The 16,739-nt window shown below is 42.3% G+C and overlaps 1 protein-coding gene across 2 annotated transcripts in view; it reads right to left on the bottom strand.

Annotated features, from left to right (window-relative positions):
* THOC1 (THO complex subunit 1) overlaps positions 1–15,814 on the bottom strand; it is a 31,837-nt gene extending 16,023 nt beyond the window's left edge. Inside the window, exons 1-9 of one of the 2 annotated variants that reach the window (XM_054985230.1) lie at positions 15,708–15,814; positions 13,032–13,105; positions 12,485–12,545; positions 12,090–12,156; positions 6,576–6,694; positions 4,602–4,650; positions 3,323–3,418; positions 2,900–2,982; positions 2,328–2,401 (exon numbers count right to left, since the gene is read on the bottom strand). In XM_054985230.1, the coding sequence (XP_054841205.1) occupies positions 2,328–2,401; positions 2,900–2,982; positions 3,323–3,418; positions 4,602–4,650; positions 6,576–6,694; positions 12,090–12,156; positions 12,485–12,545; positions 13,032–13,105; positions 15,708–15,770 (686 nt within the window). In that variant the 5' untranslated portion in view covers positions 15,771–15,814. Of the gene's footprint in view, positions 1–2,327; positions 2,402–2,899; positions 2,983–3,322; positions 3,419–4,601; positions 4,651–6,575; positions 6,695–12,089; positions 12,157–12,484; positions 12,546–13,031; positions 13,106–15,304; positions 15,369–15,707 lie in introns of those variants that run through there. The other variant, XM_054985231.1, reaches the window with a different exon arrangement.
* Positions 15,815–16,739: the final 925 nt, after the last annotated feature.

Raw genomic sequence — 16,739 nt, 5'->3', positions numbered from 1 at the left:
CACCAGGTGCTCTGTTTGCCCACCAATGTCAGGGTCGAGGAGCTCCTCAGCCCTGACACCAATGGGCAAGCGAAGTGCGGGGGAGGCTGGAGGCTTAAGCTTGCACACACACCCCGCCAGGTGCTCTGTTTGCCCACCGATGTCGGGGTCGAGGAGCTCCTCGACCCCAACACCGGTGGGCAAGCAAGGCAGCAGGGAGGCTACAGGCTTAAGCCTGCACCTCCCCTGGCTGAGCACTCCATTTGCCCACTGATGTTGGGGTCAAGGAGCTCCTTGACCCCGACACCAGCGGGTGAGCAAGGTGGCGGGGAGGCTGCAGACTTAAGCCTGCAACCTCCCCGCTGGGCGCACCATTCGCCTTGCCGATGTCGGGGTCGAAGAACTCCTCGGCCCTGACACCGGCCAACGAGCGAGGCGGCGGAGAAGCTTCAGGCTTAAGCCTGCACCTCCCCTGGCCAGGTGCTCCGTTCGCCCGCTGATGTCGGGGTCCAGGAGCTCCTCGACCCCGACACTGGCGGGAGAGCGAGGCGGCGGGGAGGTTGCAGTCTTACGCCTGCAACCTCCCCGCCGAGCGCTCCGTTCTCCCACTGATGTTGGTGTCAAGGAGCTCCTCGACCCCAATACCGGCCAGCCAGCGAGGCGGCAGGAAGGCTGAAGGCTTAAACCTGCATCTCCCCCAGTCAGGCGCTCTGTTCGCTCGCCAATGTCTGGGCCCAGGAGCTCCTCGACCCGGACACTGGCGGGCGAGCGAGGTGGCAGAGAGGCTGCAGGCTTAAGCGTGCAACCTCCCCGCCAGGTGCTCCATTCGCCCGCCAATGTTGGGGTCGAGGAGCTCCTTGGCCCCGACACTGGCGGGCGAAGGAGGCGGGGGGATGCAAGCATAAGCCTGTACCTCCCCACTGGGTGCTCTGCAGCCGAGCAAATGTAAGTGGGGGGCTGGGGGGGTGTTGTGGGGTTTTTAAAGGGCCCTGCTGCTTGTTGGCAGGACAGGGCCCTGTAAACTATCAGCTGGCAGGCGGCAAGGGGGGAATCTCCCTGCTACCTGCCAGCTGAAAGGGAGGGGGCTAGGTGAGGGGGTTGGGAGTAAGGGTGGGTGGGAGTGCTGGAAAACCCAGCCCTCTGAATCACTTTGGAATGCTCCAAATCTTTACGGAGCATTCCGAAGCAATTCAAATACTCAAATCCAAAGCGACTTGCTGCTTTGGGTTTTGAGTATTTCTGAAAGTTGTTCTTGCTTCGGGTAAACCCGAAGCAGGAAATCCAAATATTTCCAGTGTGCACGCCCCTAGTAACTGTATAGAACTGGAGTTTTCATTTTAAAAATCATGTACAAATGGAGGGAAAATCCTTTGGTGGGATGGTTACTAAAACTATTCCTGACTTTTAAAGAATTGACCACTAATTATTTGCACTTTTCTCACTTGGTTCCTTAGTTATAGAAGCAAAATCCTAATCAATGAAGGTACTATTCTCCAAAAATCACAAAAGAATGACAAAGCTAGAGAACAGCTGAAAGAATTACTCCAGCCTAAGCACATCAAAATCTATGGACTTAGACTTGAATAGCTCCACACAGGATTTCTACCTGCATAACATTGTAAAAATGTTACTGTTATGACCTCCTTTCTGTCATGTAGTTAGATTTTCTCTTTAACCCTCTTATTCTTGCCCCCTCTGGGTACATTGCTGCCAACAGGAATTATATTCCAAACTAGTTAAATTTCCCCCTGAATAATGTGCCCGAGCGTCCTTCGAGGGACTGTGCGGCCCTGAGGATAGGAATGGGATACACAGGAATAACATATACTCTGGGACAAAAAAACAAACTTTTATTCTTACAAGAAGTGTATCAGTTTTACACTAAAGCTTGATGGTTTCAAATATAGAGTTATTGGTTCTTAAAGTTTCTTTATATGGGCTCAGTCACACACACATATATGTAACTTTCTCTCTCAGTCACACACACTGCTTCATAAAGAATGTTCTCTCACAGACACACGCAATTCTGGCTTCCACACAGGTTGCCCAGCTGAACTAGAATGCGAATCCCCTAAGGCTTCTACGCAGGTCGTATTTCTCTCAGAAATACATGGACACTCTCAGGCTGCACACAGCTTGTCTGTTTAAACCAGACTGCCTCTTTTTCTCTCTGCTCAGTAACTAAACTGCAGTTCACTTCGCCCCTAGAGTGCTGCTCCTGTCCAATCAGATGTCACTCCAGTCACACTTAACTCCACCCACACTCTCAGTCATCAACCAATTATCTCAGTCACTCATCCCTCTCTTTCACCCCCCACTCTTCATCTGTAAGCTTTGTATACACATACCAACTTGTAGGAGCTTCATCATCTCCCATTTCGCCTTCTTCTACTTCCATTCCTTCCTCTCGCTCTTCTATATGCTAAAGGAAATACACATATTATAGACCTTGAAACATTTCCCACTTATCAAAACCATAAAAAATACTGCAAAAGGCTTTATTTATTTATTTATTACGGTTATTACTGTTATGACCAGAAGATATGGATTACAATTAACAGTCTTTGGAATTTGAAACACAAAAGTGAACACAAAACTCGAATCAACGATCAAGCTATTTTTTACCCCATGCTGTTTTAAATCTCCAATTCTGAAAAGCATTATTATTTGGGAATAGCACTGCAATATGTGGTGATTTTTTGCTCTGGAGTGTGGAACAAGACCTGGGTATTTTTTTAAACCCGGTTTCCTCTATTGGAAATGTTGCAACCGTATTTATTCAAAAGTAGGGGCATGAGAATGGCACATCTGCCTTCTATTCTATTCCTAGAAGGCAGATGTGCCATTCTCATGCCTCCTATATTTATAGGGAATTCACAAAATTAGTTTCTGTCCATACAAGTTAAAAAAAAGAGGTAACCTTCTGTCCTAGTGTGCTCTCTTGTTCATTGGTATTAAAAACGGTGATATTTTCCAGGTTAAATTGACTTTGCAAGTTGAGTCCTGTAGGGGAAAAGATGTTTTAAAAAACAACAACAGAACTAAGACTAGTAAGAAATTACTCCATATATAATCAATGATAAATTGCAAGTAGCACGCCAATTTACACACATATGAAGCAATCTTTCCCAAAAGCCAATTAGAAACAATCTCTACAAAGACAGAGTCTAATATCATCTATATGGAAGTTCTCAGATATGGAAGGCTACAAATCTAAAACAAATAGAACTGTTTTAAAATTAGAGGCTAAAATTAGCCTTGGGCTTAAAAAATATTTGACAGACTCTACTTCAACCAGTCCATTATACCATTGTTTCTGATGTCAAAAAGGAACAAGTCTCACCTGACTTTTCTGAAAGGGGGAATAATCTAGCCAGGAACAGCTGAATTCTTCCACAGAACACTGTATTTTGTGATTTAGATAACCTTCTTAAGAGGTCTAAACACATATAAAACGGAGAAAATATTAGTTACCTTCAGGTTACGCCTGGAATCCAAAAAGCTCTTTGTACAAACTTCCTGCACATCTCTACATATAATAATACTAACATTTGATTTATATCCTGCCCTTCAGGATGACTTAACACCCACTCAGAGCAGCTTACAAAGTATGTTATTATTATCACCACAACAACAATCACCCTGTGAGGTGGGTGGGGCTGAGAGAGCTCCTAGAAGCTGTGACTGACCAAAGGTCATCCAACTGGCTTCAGGTGGAGGAGTGAGGAATCAAACCTGGTTCTCCAGATTAGAGTCCCGCGCTCTTAACCACTACACCAAACTGGCTCTTATGCAAAAGGGGAGAAGGTCACTGTCCCACGCCCCATGCAATTTCATAGTTCCCAACCTGACACCCTCAAGAGTGGCTTTTTAGAATATAAAGGAACCTAAGACAGGAAGGAGGATGTGGGGACACTATAATGTGCGCAGGACTCTAATTACTGTTGAAAATGAAGAGGTGGTAAATACATCCCCAAAGGACAATAACTTATTTTCCCGTTAAATCACTCTCTGTTTCTAGTTGTCTAATTATATACGCTTCAAACATCCACACAATTGTATTGTCGAAGGCTTTCACGGCTGGAGAACGATGGTTGTTGTGGGTTTTCCGGGCTGTATTGCCGTGGTCTTGGCATTGTAGTTCCTGACGTTTCGCCAGCAGCTGTGGCTGGCATCTTCAAAGATGTAGCACCAAAAGACAGAGATCTCTCAGTGTCACCCTGAGTGTCTCTCAGTGACACCCTGAGTGTCACCCTGAGAGTGACACTGAGAGATCTCTGTCTTTTGGTGCTACACCTCTGAAGATGCCAGCCACAGCTGCTGGCAAAACGTCAGGAACTACAATGCCAAGACCACGGCAATACAGCCCGGAAAACCCACAACAACCATCCACACAATTCATACATACTCTTCTACAGAAAGAAATAAAAAAATTGTTTAAATCAGACTGCAGTTCATATTCAACAGCAAGTGCCACATATACCATCCAAGGAAGAAACTTTTTTTATATCAAATCGTATTATGGGAACCTGCTATCAGTGGAAATATAAGCGAGATTTTGATAAATAGCACTGAAAGCTGTACAACTGCTTTCATTTTTTTTTTAAAAAAAGGCTACTCACCATTGCACATTCTGAGCAAATAATTTTTCCCTGCTGAGTAAAATGTATTCTAAAAAATAAAGTATCATTAAAAAGAGAATGTAGTTAGTTAATTTTTGACATCACAATGTTGTCTGTTACGCTGATACAATACATTCACGATGGTTTGCCAGTATGTTAATTGTTAAATATGGGTTGTCACTTTATATCAGAATTATTACATAGCAGCTTGAGCCTGGTAACTGATGGAGTGACTGCAGAATGGAAGTGATATACGTGCTCCATCTAACTCCTGAAAATATGGTAACGTCAAGATGACTGCTGTAATGCACTATACACAGGTCTCCTATCCAAGTTAACTAGAAGACTCCAATTGGTGCAAAATGCTGCAGCACAACTGTTATCAGGAGTGAGCAGGAGCAGATACATCACCCCAATTCTGCAGTCACTCCATTGGCTACCTATCGGTTACTGTGCTCAGTTCAAGGTATTGGTTATCACATACAAAGCTCTTCACAGCCTTTTCGCTCAGTCTCACCTACAGGACCGCCTCCCTCCCTATGTTCCTCCACGGCTACTTTGCTCATCAGAACAGGTCAGGAAAGCCCCACTCTTCTAGCTTTCCAGAAATGATGCAAAACTGATGCAAAAAAATTATTTAAAAAGGCTTCTGTATTGTAGGTAGGAGTCTCAGATGCGCCACTAATGAGTTAGGGACCATAGATTTCACCATTATGTTGCCTTATGTACTATCTGTTGCTTTATATATGTGTTCCTATGTCAGCCCTAGAATTACTTATGTTCTGTTTCAGCATTTCTTCAACTTTGTATTGGATTCTTGCTAATGTCTTTGTTAATTTGTGTTGATTTTTCCTATGGCATTGTTTATGAAATTGTCCTTGATACTGACTGTACTCTCACTCCGCCTTGAGTCTCAGTGAGAAAGGCGGACCAAAAAGGACATAAAATAAAAATAAAAAGTAAATGAACTGCAGCATTTTGCACCAGCTGGAGTCTCCGAGTTGACTTTGAACAAAGACCTACACAAAGTGAATCACAGTAGTCTAGTCTCAATTTATTTTTTATTTATTTATTTGATTTGATTTATACCCCGCCCTCCCCACAGATGGGCTCAGGGTGGCTAACATTCAAAAAACCATAAAATCAATTTTTAAAAAGTAATTAAAATAGTCCAGGAGCAGGCTGTTTAAACAAATATTGGGAGTCCATATACGGGCATAGCAGATGGCCAAGGTTACTATGGTGTGAATCCAGGTACCAGATCAACCATGTCAAGGTAGAGGGCCATCTTCCTGGCTTGTTTTAGGAGAAAGCTTTTTTTGCCATGCATTTACTTCTCTAGTAGCAGTGCTGCATCTAGTATAACCCCTAGGCTTTTCACCAAGTCAGCCAGGGTCAACTGGACCCCATTAAAGGTCAGAAGCACAATATCTCTGTTTTTCCAATGAGCATCACTTCTATCTTGTCTGGATTCAATTTCAATTGGTTTGCTTTCAGTCATTTGACAACAACTGTCAAGCAGCGACTTAGTACCCCTATAGCATCACCAGGGGATTTGGAAAATGAGAGAAGAGCTGGGTATCAGCTCCATATTGATGGCATCCAATTCCATAGCTACGAATTATTTCTCCTTTATGCCGAGGTTGAATAACATGGGTGATAAGATAGAACTTTGTGGAATCCCACAAGGTAAGTCCCACTTTGACAATAGCTGGTCTCCAATAGCAGCCCTTTGAATTTGTCCCATGAGATATGATTTAAACCAGTTCTAGGCATATTCCATGATACCTACGTCTGCCTCCAAATGCCTCAACAGAATTGCATGGTCTACTGTATCAAAAGCTGCAAATAGATCGAGGAGGAGCCACAATGAAGCATAAAATAAATTTGGGGAAGCACCACAAAAATATTGTGAAAGTAAGCATTTTACTCATCCAGTGTCTCAAACTAAACTAAGCTCAATGAGATACTTACTGATTTCCATGTGGTAACATTTTTTTCAACAAATGTGAAAATTCTGTCACATTGATCCAATGGAAGGCAATCCAAAACATCTCCCAAGAGTACAAAAGGGGTGGATGCAGTGCAAATACCTGCATGAGAAAAGACAAGTTTACATATGAAATCAGTTACTATTAAATTAGAAAGAAAACAAGTTTTGCAAATTTCATTCACCCAAGAAAGACAGTCATTGGATTTACATTCCTTTGTCAGGGATAGCATCTTTTTTTTAAAAAAAACATGTCTATTCTTCAGGTTCTAAAATATTGGCAGAATACAAAATATATATGTGCTAAAAAAATAAGGATTGGAAAGAAGTGCTTGTGCACTTGTTACAATCTGCTGTTTAAGTGAGACGTGGTAGTTAGGAACAAGTGTTGCCAACTGATGCTGGATACCCAGTAACCTATACAGGCTAGTCTTTGTCCACCTGAAAAGGGGGAGAATTCTAATACAAATTAACTCTCCAACAGAAAATAAAAATGGACTTGGAGCAACATATCCTTTTTCTAGATTTTATTTTAAAATTATGGAAGGTAAGGAACAAGTATGGATAAAGCAAAGCAGTCTTGGTGGCATCACTTTCAGGCACTTTGCTTTGTCACATTTCAGTCCAGCCTTTTTGTAAGCAAAAGTCAGTGACTATTCCCATAACATCCAATCAATGTTTAGACTTCCAGCCCAGCAGGATTCATGCAAATATTTCCAGCAGAACAAGGCTGACTCTTGAGGGGGCATCCATGTTTCAAGTACTAAGCATACATCTGTTCTCAAGAATGGGAGCAAAGTTAATCAAACTGAACAAGTCTGTCACAGCGAGACGGGGTGACAAGGGAGATTCTCCAACAATTTTTACCAGGTCCCTTCCCTCAGAGGGCTCTTGAAATGACCAAGAGGGCGTTTAAAGAATGATTTTTATTAAAGGGATATTAAAAGCAATCATACAAGAACATACACCACAGATATACAGAGTTTCCTAGGAAAAGCAGAGAGGAGGTTAGATAGAGTTGCAGGGTTTGAAGATTATAGTTACCAGTCCAGAAGGGCAGCAGCTCCAGTGTCCAGTGCTTCGAGGCAAGAAGAGGGAGTGGGGCTCAGACATGCTGTCTGAGGGTGCGTGGATGGGTCCAGAGCACACAGACGGAACTATGGCAAAGGGTAGCTCAATTATATTGTGGAACCTACCCTGGGCCAGGATTGCACCTTCTGCATCTTCTTCTTATCTTATTAGCTTATTAGCTTATTCCCCTCCAAAGGAGGCTAAACTGCTTCAATTCATTCTGCTGCTTTATTTTCATTTGTGACTCGTGAGAGAGAGACAGAGAGTGAGTGAGTGCAAGCTGGGCTACTGGGCCTGGATCGCCAAAGGAGGGTAAGCTGCTTCAATTCATTCTGCTGCTTTATTTTCATTTGTGACTCATGAGAGTGAGTGAGTGAGTGTTGCTTTATTTTCATTCGTGGCTAGTGAGTGAGTTGCATCTGTGCAAGTAGGGCTGCTGGAGCTGGCTCTCCAGAGGAGGGTAAGCTGCTTTGAGTTCATTCTGTTTTATTTTCAGGAAATACCAGGAGATTTGGGGGGAAAGAGGCCTGAGGGGCGGATGTTGCCTTCTGACACACTTCTGGTGATGTCGGGGTGTGTGGCAAATGCTAATGAGATATGCTAATGAGTTATGCTAATGAGTTCCTGCAGTTCTTTTTCTACAAAATGACCCCTGGGTGAAACTAAAGTTATCAATGACAACTGATGATCTGCGATAGCTGGATGGGAGAGCCCCGAATAGCCCAGAATGGGAGAGTGGATAAGGGAAAGATTGGCAGGGTGTGTTAAGGTGATTAATTCAGGAACTCCTGGAAGGCCTATTGCCTTAAGATCTTTGCACATCTCTGGAGGTGTGGGGCTGAAAGCTAGTCTCGCCTGGTAACTCACATGTCAGTAATTTTCCAGCTCCCACCCAGAAGCTGGCAGCCATTTCCTGCCTTGCTTAGGCAACATGTCTGTGTTTAAAATACATGAGGAGAGGGACTTATGATATTGCCATATTCATAACCCTTCTGTTAACATGATGGTAGGTCCAACTACTAACAGCAGGGTTGTGCTGGGCTGATGGCCTGGGAGTAACACCCATGGGGCTGTTCACCTTCGCATTTGCAGTTACAACAATGGGAGCACATTCACCCACTGTCTCCCCCTACACTGCCACCAACCAGTCCCAGCTGAGTAGTCGCTGCAGTGGAAGTAAAGTGCACTTTAAGTCTGTCACAGGGAGCTCAGTTTAAACTTCCCCTGGGCACTGTGAAAGGAAGTGCTAAACGCCTCCTTGTGCAGTGTCATCAGCTAAATGTCCGCTGAGAAGCCCCTCCATGCTGGAGGAGACAAATTGAGGCTTCCTCATACATAACTTCTAGTTAAGGCTGCCAACTCTAGGTTGGGAAATTCCTGGATATTTGGTGGGGAGAGGTGAGCCTGGGGAGGAGAGGGAGCTCAGCAGGATATAATGGCATACAGTCAACTCTCCAAAGCAGCCATTTTGTCCAGGGGACCTGATCTCTGGAGATTAGTTGTAATTCCAGGAGCTCCCCAAGCCATACTTGGTAGTTGGCAACCCTATTGCTGGTTGGGTTGGAGTTGAACAGTTCTGAGTTCAACCCAACTTCCCAGTAGTTCTTTCAGCTATCTAGGAAAGCAGCCCATCAGAAACTTTCCAGGTGAGTTAAATGGTCAGTCTGTGATGTTTGGAGAAGAAGTGTTAACTGCAGTTTCCAGATGTGATCATAACATAACATTCTCCCTGATTGCAAGTAGAAAACTCAGAAGAGAACCCTTGAAACACCACACTGAAATCTGAAGGGGAGTTAATCATCCGGAATTCATAAGAAAAACTGAAGGTGTACGGGGCCCAGAACAGCAAAAATCCCCCAGGCAAAAAAAGACCCTAGTTTCCATTACTAATATAGTATGCAATGCTGAGAATGTACAGAAGAGATGCTTAGGTTTGTAAAATCATTAGCTCAAGATTCAGTTTACAGAATGGGGGACTGAGAGCACATATATGCATTGCTAGCCTGCATACAATGTAACACATATTGCTGAGTGATCACACACAAATTGCATACTACTTCTGGGACATAAAAGCAATAATTAGAATATTTAAAACAAGGATGTCTGTAGTAGTCGAGTAGGTTCGTAAGGGAGTAGGCAGTTCTTCAGATATGTTGGTCCCAAACCATATAGGGCTTTAAAGGTCAACACTAGCATCTTGAATTGTGCTCAGAAACAAACTGGGAGCCAGTGTAAATGGGCCAAGACGGGAGTGATATGGCCCCTACAACCCACTGCAGTCAATACCCTGGCTGTAGCATTCTGCACCAACTGAAGTTTCCAAACACTTTTCAAGAGTAGCCCCGGATAGAGCGCATTACATTCATCTCATTTAGATGTAACCAGGGTATACATCACAGTAACTAGGAAAGGCTGCAGTTAGCTAACTAATGAAGTTGGTAAAAGGCACTCCTGGTCAGAACTGCCACCTGCTTATCCAACAATAGGCCTGGGTCCAAGAACACCCCCAAATTAGTCCTTCAAGGGGAGTGCAACCCCATCCAGAACAGGTGACACCTGTTCTGTCTTGTCAGGATTAAGATTATTAGCCCACATCCACTCCATAACTGCCTCCAGCTACTGGTTAAGGGTTTCTACAGCCTTCCCGGGACCAACTGTCAGTGTGAGATAGAGTTGTGTCATCCACGTATCAGTGACAACTCAACCTAAATCTCCTGATAATCTCATCCAGTGGTTTCATGTAGATGTTAAAGAGCATAGGGGATAAGATGGAACCTTGTGGAATCCCACAGGCCAAAGGGCTGAGCAGGCGTCCCCTAGCACCACCTTCTGAAATCTATCCTCCAGGTATGACTACAACCACCACAGAATGTTGCTTCCCACTCCTAGCCTGGAAAGGCGGTACAGAAGGATACCATGATTGATGGTATCAAAAGCCACTGAAAGGTTCAGAAGAATCAATTGAGTCACACTCCTTCTGTCCATATCCTGGTGCAGGTCAGCCACCAGGGTGACCAAGGCTGTTTCGTCCCATAACTGGGCCTAAAATCAGATTGGAAGGTATCTAGACACTTTCCTTCACCCTCCCTCAAGGAGGCATTAACTACCTCTTGGACCCAGCCAATCTGCTCACACCAAGAAGGACAAAGATAATACAAGCAGCTGGTAGGCATCAAACCTCCAAGGAACCTATCCACAACCTCTGACTAAATAAACTGAAAAGTATCCCAGCCTACTGGATAAGTCGGCACCATATCAAACTGTCACTGCTAATGTGAAGCCAGAATGGATACAAGAGTTTTTATCTGCAAATTGCTGAGCACAGCAGTCACAGTGGGCTACCAAGGAGTCTGCCTCTTCCTGCAGACCAGATCCCAACAGGTCTCTGTCTATTTGGAACAATCTCACTGGCCTATACTGAGCAGATGCAATGGTTGCAGAAAAGTGTTGATTCTTTGCCACCATCACCACTACAGACTACACTTTAAAATGAGCTTTTATCTTATTGGATTCATCTTGAGTCTTCCTCTATTGTCACTCTAGCCCTTTCCCTTGACTTTTCATCACCCACAGACCCTCAGGAAACCAAGGGGTTATGTGGGCAATTGGGAGTGATCATGTCAATTGTTTGGGTCATTTTTTCATTCCAGAGGTCAACCAGGGCATCGACAGGAGTACCAACCATCACAACAGGAAAATCCACTAGAGCCATCAGAAAGCCGTTCGGATCCATCTGCCTCCAGGACCAGATCATTTTAATAGATTCCCCCAACCCTGCAGAGACTTGGTATCCCTGTAAGTCTAAACTCAAGCAGACATTGATATGTCCATGATAAAGGAACTATTGCCAATTCTTCCACCCATAGCTATTGTATTTATATCCCACCCTTCCTGTGAACGGGCTTAGGACAGCTAACAACAAGAATATTTTACATTAAAACCATTAACAGTTATCTAAAAACAATATTTAAAAACTCAGTGCAATACAATACAGAATACTAAAATGGCACCATAAGCAGTGAAGAATATAGGCTACGTTAAATTATCTAAAAGCATGGATACAGCTTATTACCTGGACAGGCCCATGGTTGTCATGAAGGCCATGAAATCCTGAGCTGTTCCTGACAAGAAAGCCTCTGCATGAATATTGAAGTCCCCAGGACAACTAGCCTCAGGGCCCTCAGCATCATCTCTGAGACCACATCCATCAGCTCAAGTAGTATAAGGGTACATCTGACTATACTGAGGAATTTTTATGAATTGTCATTTGTTTAATGTAAGCCATCTATAAGCTTAATTTCATATTTAAAAAATGAAAAAGACAAAGTAGCAGACCAAGTATTGGATAGTCACTACAGATTTACATACACATTAAAAAGGAGCTGAGAACTGTATGTTTAAAATTAAGAAATGTGACTCTCACTCACCTTCTGTGACCCCATTAATAGCAAGAGAAATTATTGCCAGGACATTTTCACAGGATGCTTTGTTTATCTAAAAATATAATATGAGATTACTCTTAAAACCTGCTTCCCCCTGTTTTGTATACAGCCTACCAACTGCAACATCAGCAAACTGTCATGAGACAACAGAAAGCTGATAAAAGAATATGGGTATATAGTAGAGCAGGACTAAAATGTGCTACTATCAATTAAAGTTGAAGAATTCTTTTTGAAAGGCATAGTGTACTTGATGATCTTTTAGCTTAGTAATTTTATTTACTTTATCAATAATAATGGATATTATTGGATTTCCCTTAAAAATTAAATTAAATTAACTTGCATGTAGTATCATCAGATGGTATTTTTGAGGCAGTACTCACAATTTCTTCTTCTAAGACAACTCTGAAAGCTTGATCCAAGGTAAACTTTTTCTCATTTTCACTATAAACCAAGAACAGTTTTAGACAGCTTAAGACAGTTATTCAAAACATTCCACCTACAAAAGATTCCAAAACAGCTTACACAACAGCATATAAAACATGAAACACACATTAACTGCACTGTCAATAACAGCACCAAAAATGGTTATTCCAGTACAGCAATGCAACAAGTTTTTATAAACAACTGAACAGTTCACATAAAATGCAACTAGCAAAATATTTTCTGAAACACTGCAGTCTTACAAATTTAATTAAAATATCTGTCCTTTTTGTTCAGGGAAGCACACAGCTGGTGAAGTTGTTTAAGCTGTAAAATTCATTCTTGCTCCCCACCACCTGGGTATCCCAAAAGATCCAAGAGCACAAGCCCCATCCTGCATGAGATGTAGTCCAACACTTGGATTAGTCAGATTGTCTAACCAGCATGGCTTCTATTTTGTCTAGATAAAGTTTTATTGCACACAAGATGCAAACTGAAGTATGTTACCTTCCAGGTATCTGGCTGAAGGCACTCAATAAAGGTTTGATGGTTTTGTTGTTGAGAGCGTCTCGAGTACAGTTCTGAGAAGATAATGAAATATTATCCATAGTCAGTAAAGTGTACCAATACATTAAGAATATCTTAGTGGTTTTAAGAGAGTCATTATTTATTATTTTGTGTGAGTTTTGAAGAAATTAATCTATTTCCATGAATTTCATTGACATCAAAAAGGCTTTACAGTTTAGAAAGACATTTGCAATTAAATGCTAAACACATTTACTTAGAATTACATTACATTTAACTCAATGTAATTTATCCCTGTGGTCCTTTGTTTATCATTCTTTACTCATTTAAATGAATGCACTGATACATAAATTTAACATAAAAATACATGTTTTAAAGTACATTTCAAAGACTACATACAACATGAGAAAATATTTTAAATGTTCAGATCAAGTACTGAAGATATCTTTGTAATACTAGAGAAATGATCCAGAACATTTTCTGTGAAACATTTTTTCAGGACTTCATTTTTCTGCAGAAAATTTTCAATTTCTAAAGATGTGTCATTTCATAAAACTACTAAGGTATGTCAACAGTATTAGGCAAGACTGACAGTTTCAAAACTGTAATTAATGTCAAATGATTATTGCTAAAAATTGTGTGTACATGTATGCTTTACTGATTTGTAAATCGGGTGGGTGGGGAATAGAACCATAAATAGATATAATAATCCAAACAAGAAATTAATCTGAACAGTTGTGCAGGTCAACCAAAACCAAAGCTACAATTTGTATTCGTAGGTCTCTTTTCTCATGGCAGAAGGGTTATTATAAGAACCAGTCTGACATGGAACTAACAAACAGTACAAATAATGAGGTGCCCCAGTGACCTCTGTGAACTGGATTTAAATTCTGATGAAACAGATGAGTGTCCATGGAACATGTAAGTTCTTTGCTGTGCTGAAATTAGTGTGTCAACAGTTTTTAGTACATTAAACAATGGAAGAGAAATATTATACCATCACATTATCTTTACATTTTAAAAGTATTTTTCCAATAAAATAATTTCCACTTAAAAGTCTGAATGCTTGAAAATACCAAGTACAGTTTAAATTTTTTTCCTAATCAAATATTTCAACTCAAGTATTTGTTAATACTGGAACATAAAATTAACAAGCAGTACATTTAAAATCAAAATCAATATAGATGAAATCTATCAAAATCTATTTAGGGCATTAACAATTTTCTTGAAATATTCTGATTTTTCCTGAAGCCCACATCACCATGTGATGATACCAGACAAATTAAATGCAAATGGTAAAACCTTTACTTTGCAAAGCCCAAGTATTTTGTGCATTTTGTATACTGACTTTGACACAGCCAAAATGCATGTATTTTGTCATTTCACCAAAAAGTCTTTAAAGCAGAGTCCTAAACCTTGGTTTCTCACAAGCATACTCCAACTATTTGAATGGAGCTTACTTTCAAATAAGTAGGCTTAAGTTTTCTGTCTGTAATTTCTACCAACATTAGGCGTCAGTGGTAGAATAAGGATTAGTATTGTGTCTCTAAACTGGCATATTTAAAAAATGGAAAAGTATTAAAATCATAGATGATACAAGAATGCAGCCAAACGATTATGTACAATCTCACAACTCAACTCATGCAAAATTGCTATATTAGGTAGAGCATAGGTGTGAGCACTAAAATGACAACAACCATACATTACTCTGGAAGGAGCCATTTAACATAAGCCATTCTTCAATTCCAGTGTTGGCACAATCAACTATGTTTTACCATGCAATGTTTCTTTTCCTTTAAGTGTGCATGTGGCAAACTGATCAAACAGTGGTTAAGTGGTTTGGTTGCGAATCAGCACTCTACTGGTTTGAATCCCACTACTGCCATGAGCTCAGTAGGTGGCCTTGGGTAAGCCATTCCTCCCAGCCCCAGCTCCCCAGCTGTATTGTGGGGATAACAACACTAACTTGTTCACTGCTCTGATATAAGCAGTTATTATTATTAATATTAATATGCTGAATGGGTTTCCTTAACTTGCATCATACAACCAGCTCACCTATGCATGATCATAAAGCGATGACAGCAGCATATAGTGGTGACGTGTGTGTGCATACGCATGAATAAGCCATCTCATATCAAACACAACTTTCGCAGCACCTCATTTCCCTCCACCCATTGAAATCATTTCATAAAATAATTTCTGAGTCATCCAATGATAAGGAAGCTAATGGTGCATAAGCATTAATGAGCCCTTACATGGCTGGAAATTCGTACACAAATAAAACGGGAGACTTCAATCCTATCATGGAAAATTCGCATCATTATTTGCACGCTGAACAGTTCTCAGATGTAAAACCGGCAAACAGAAATCTTCCCAAAATTAGTGAGCTTGAACCAGAAATCTAAACAAACACGGGGCTTGCAAAACGCTTCCTCCCTCCCTCAGCCACCGAGCCAGACTTCCCCGCCGCCACGCGATAGCCTCGCCACTGGAGCAAAGTGCTTTGTCTCAACTTGGCTAGGGGATCAATTCACAAACGCAAAACAGCGCGAAGCCTTCCCTCGGAGGGAAGCGCGCGAAAAATGGGCCCTGCCTCTCTTGTCCGAACCACGGTGGTGACTGCTAAGGCCAAGCTCCGCCCGCACAACTCCCGTTTACCGTGAAACGTAGCCGTGCCTCAGGCAAGCTAAAGAGCGGCGGCGGCGGCGGCGGCGGCGACATCGCGGCTCCTGACAGACGCGCCCAACTCTCTGCGGCCCTCGCTGATGACGCCATCCCTCAGCGCTCGGGAGGATCCCTGACGCCGCACGAGCGCCCCCTCCTGACCTGCAGAGCCTTGTCACAGCCTAAGGCAGCCCGTCTTGCCCAGGGGCAGAGAGAGAGAGAGAGAAAAGCGTTCGGCCTTTCTCGGGACCTCCTCCGTCCCGGGCACGTCAGGAAGCGGGGGCGGAGTGTCTGGTCGCTTCTTCTCCCGCATCGGGTTGCCCGGTCTCCTGTACCTTCTATACCCTCCCAGCGGGAGGGAGGGGGAAACTGGCGCTTATCTTGCGCCTTCTGCGTGTTAGGTTTACTAATTACTTGAAATATTTGCTTTTAAATCTTTTATTTATTTATTTATGTATTTATAGTTTGTCTTTCTATTGGGATTCTGGGCGGATTACAGAGAGTATGTCAATACAATCAATAGGATACAATATCTAGTAGGATTTGGTTTGTAGAAATCTGGAACCAACCAAAAATCGGGACAGGGTAAAAGCCGGAACTGGACGGAACAGGCCGGGCACTAAAGAAATGCCAGTGCCACAAAAAAGAGGGGGATCTGTTAGAGACACTCCAGAACAATATTTTAGAAATGAAAACTCTGGACTGGCACCCTTTAATTAATCCATTCCATGCCAAAAAGCTCCCGGAACAGCACAAAACAGCCCGGAACGGGCACTAAAGAAATGCCAGTGCCACAAAAAACAGTGAGATGTGTTAGAGACACTCTAGAACAATATTTTAGAAATGAAAACTCTGGACTGCCCTGCTTTTATTAACCCGTTCCATGCCAAAAAGCTCCCGGAACAGCACAAAACAGCCCGGAATGGGCACTAAAGAAAGGCCAGTGCCGCAAAAAACACTGGGATGTGTTAGAGACACTCCAGAACAATATTTTAGAAATGAAAACTCTGGACTGCCCTGCGTTTA

Source organism: Eublepharis macularius, chromosome 7, assembly GCF_028583425.1.
Source record: "Eublepharis macularius isolate TG4126 chromosome 7, MPM_Emac_v1.0, whole genome shotgun sequence".
NCBI classification, from domain to species: domain Eukaryota; kingdom Metazoa; phylum Chordata; class Lepidosauria; order Squamata; family Eublepharidae; genus Eublepharis; species Eublepharis macularius.
Note: the sequence above shows the minus strand (reverse complement) of the source record. Positions and strands in the feature narration are given on the sequence as shown.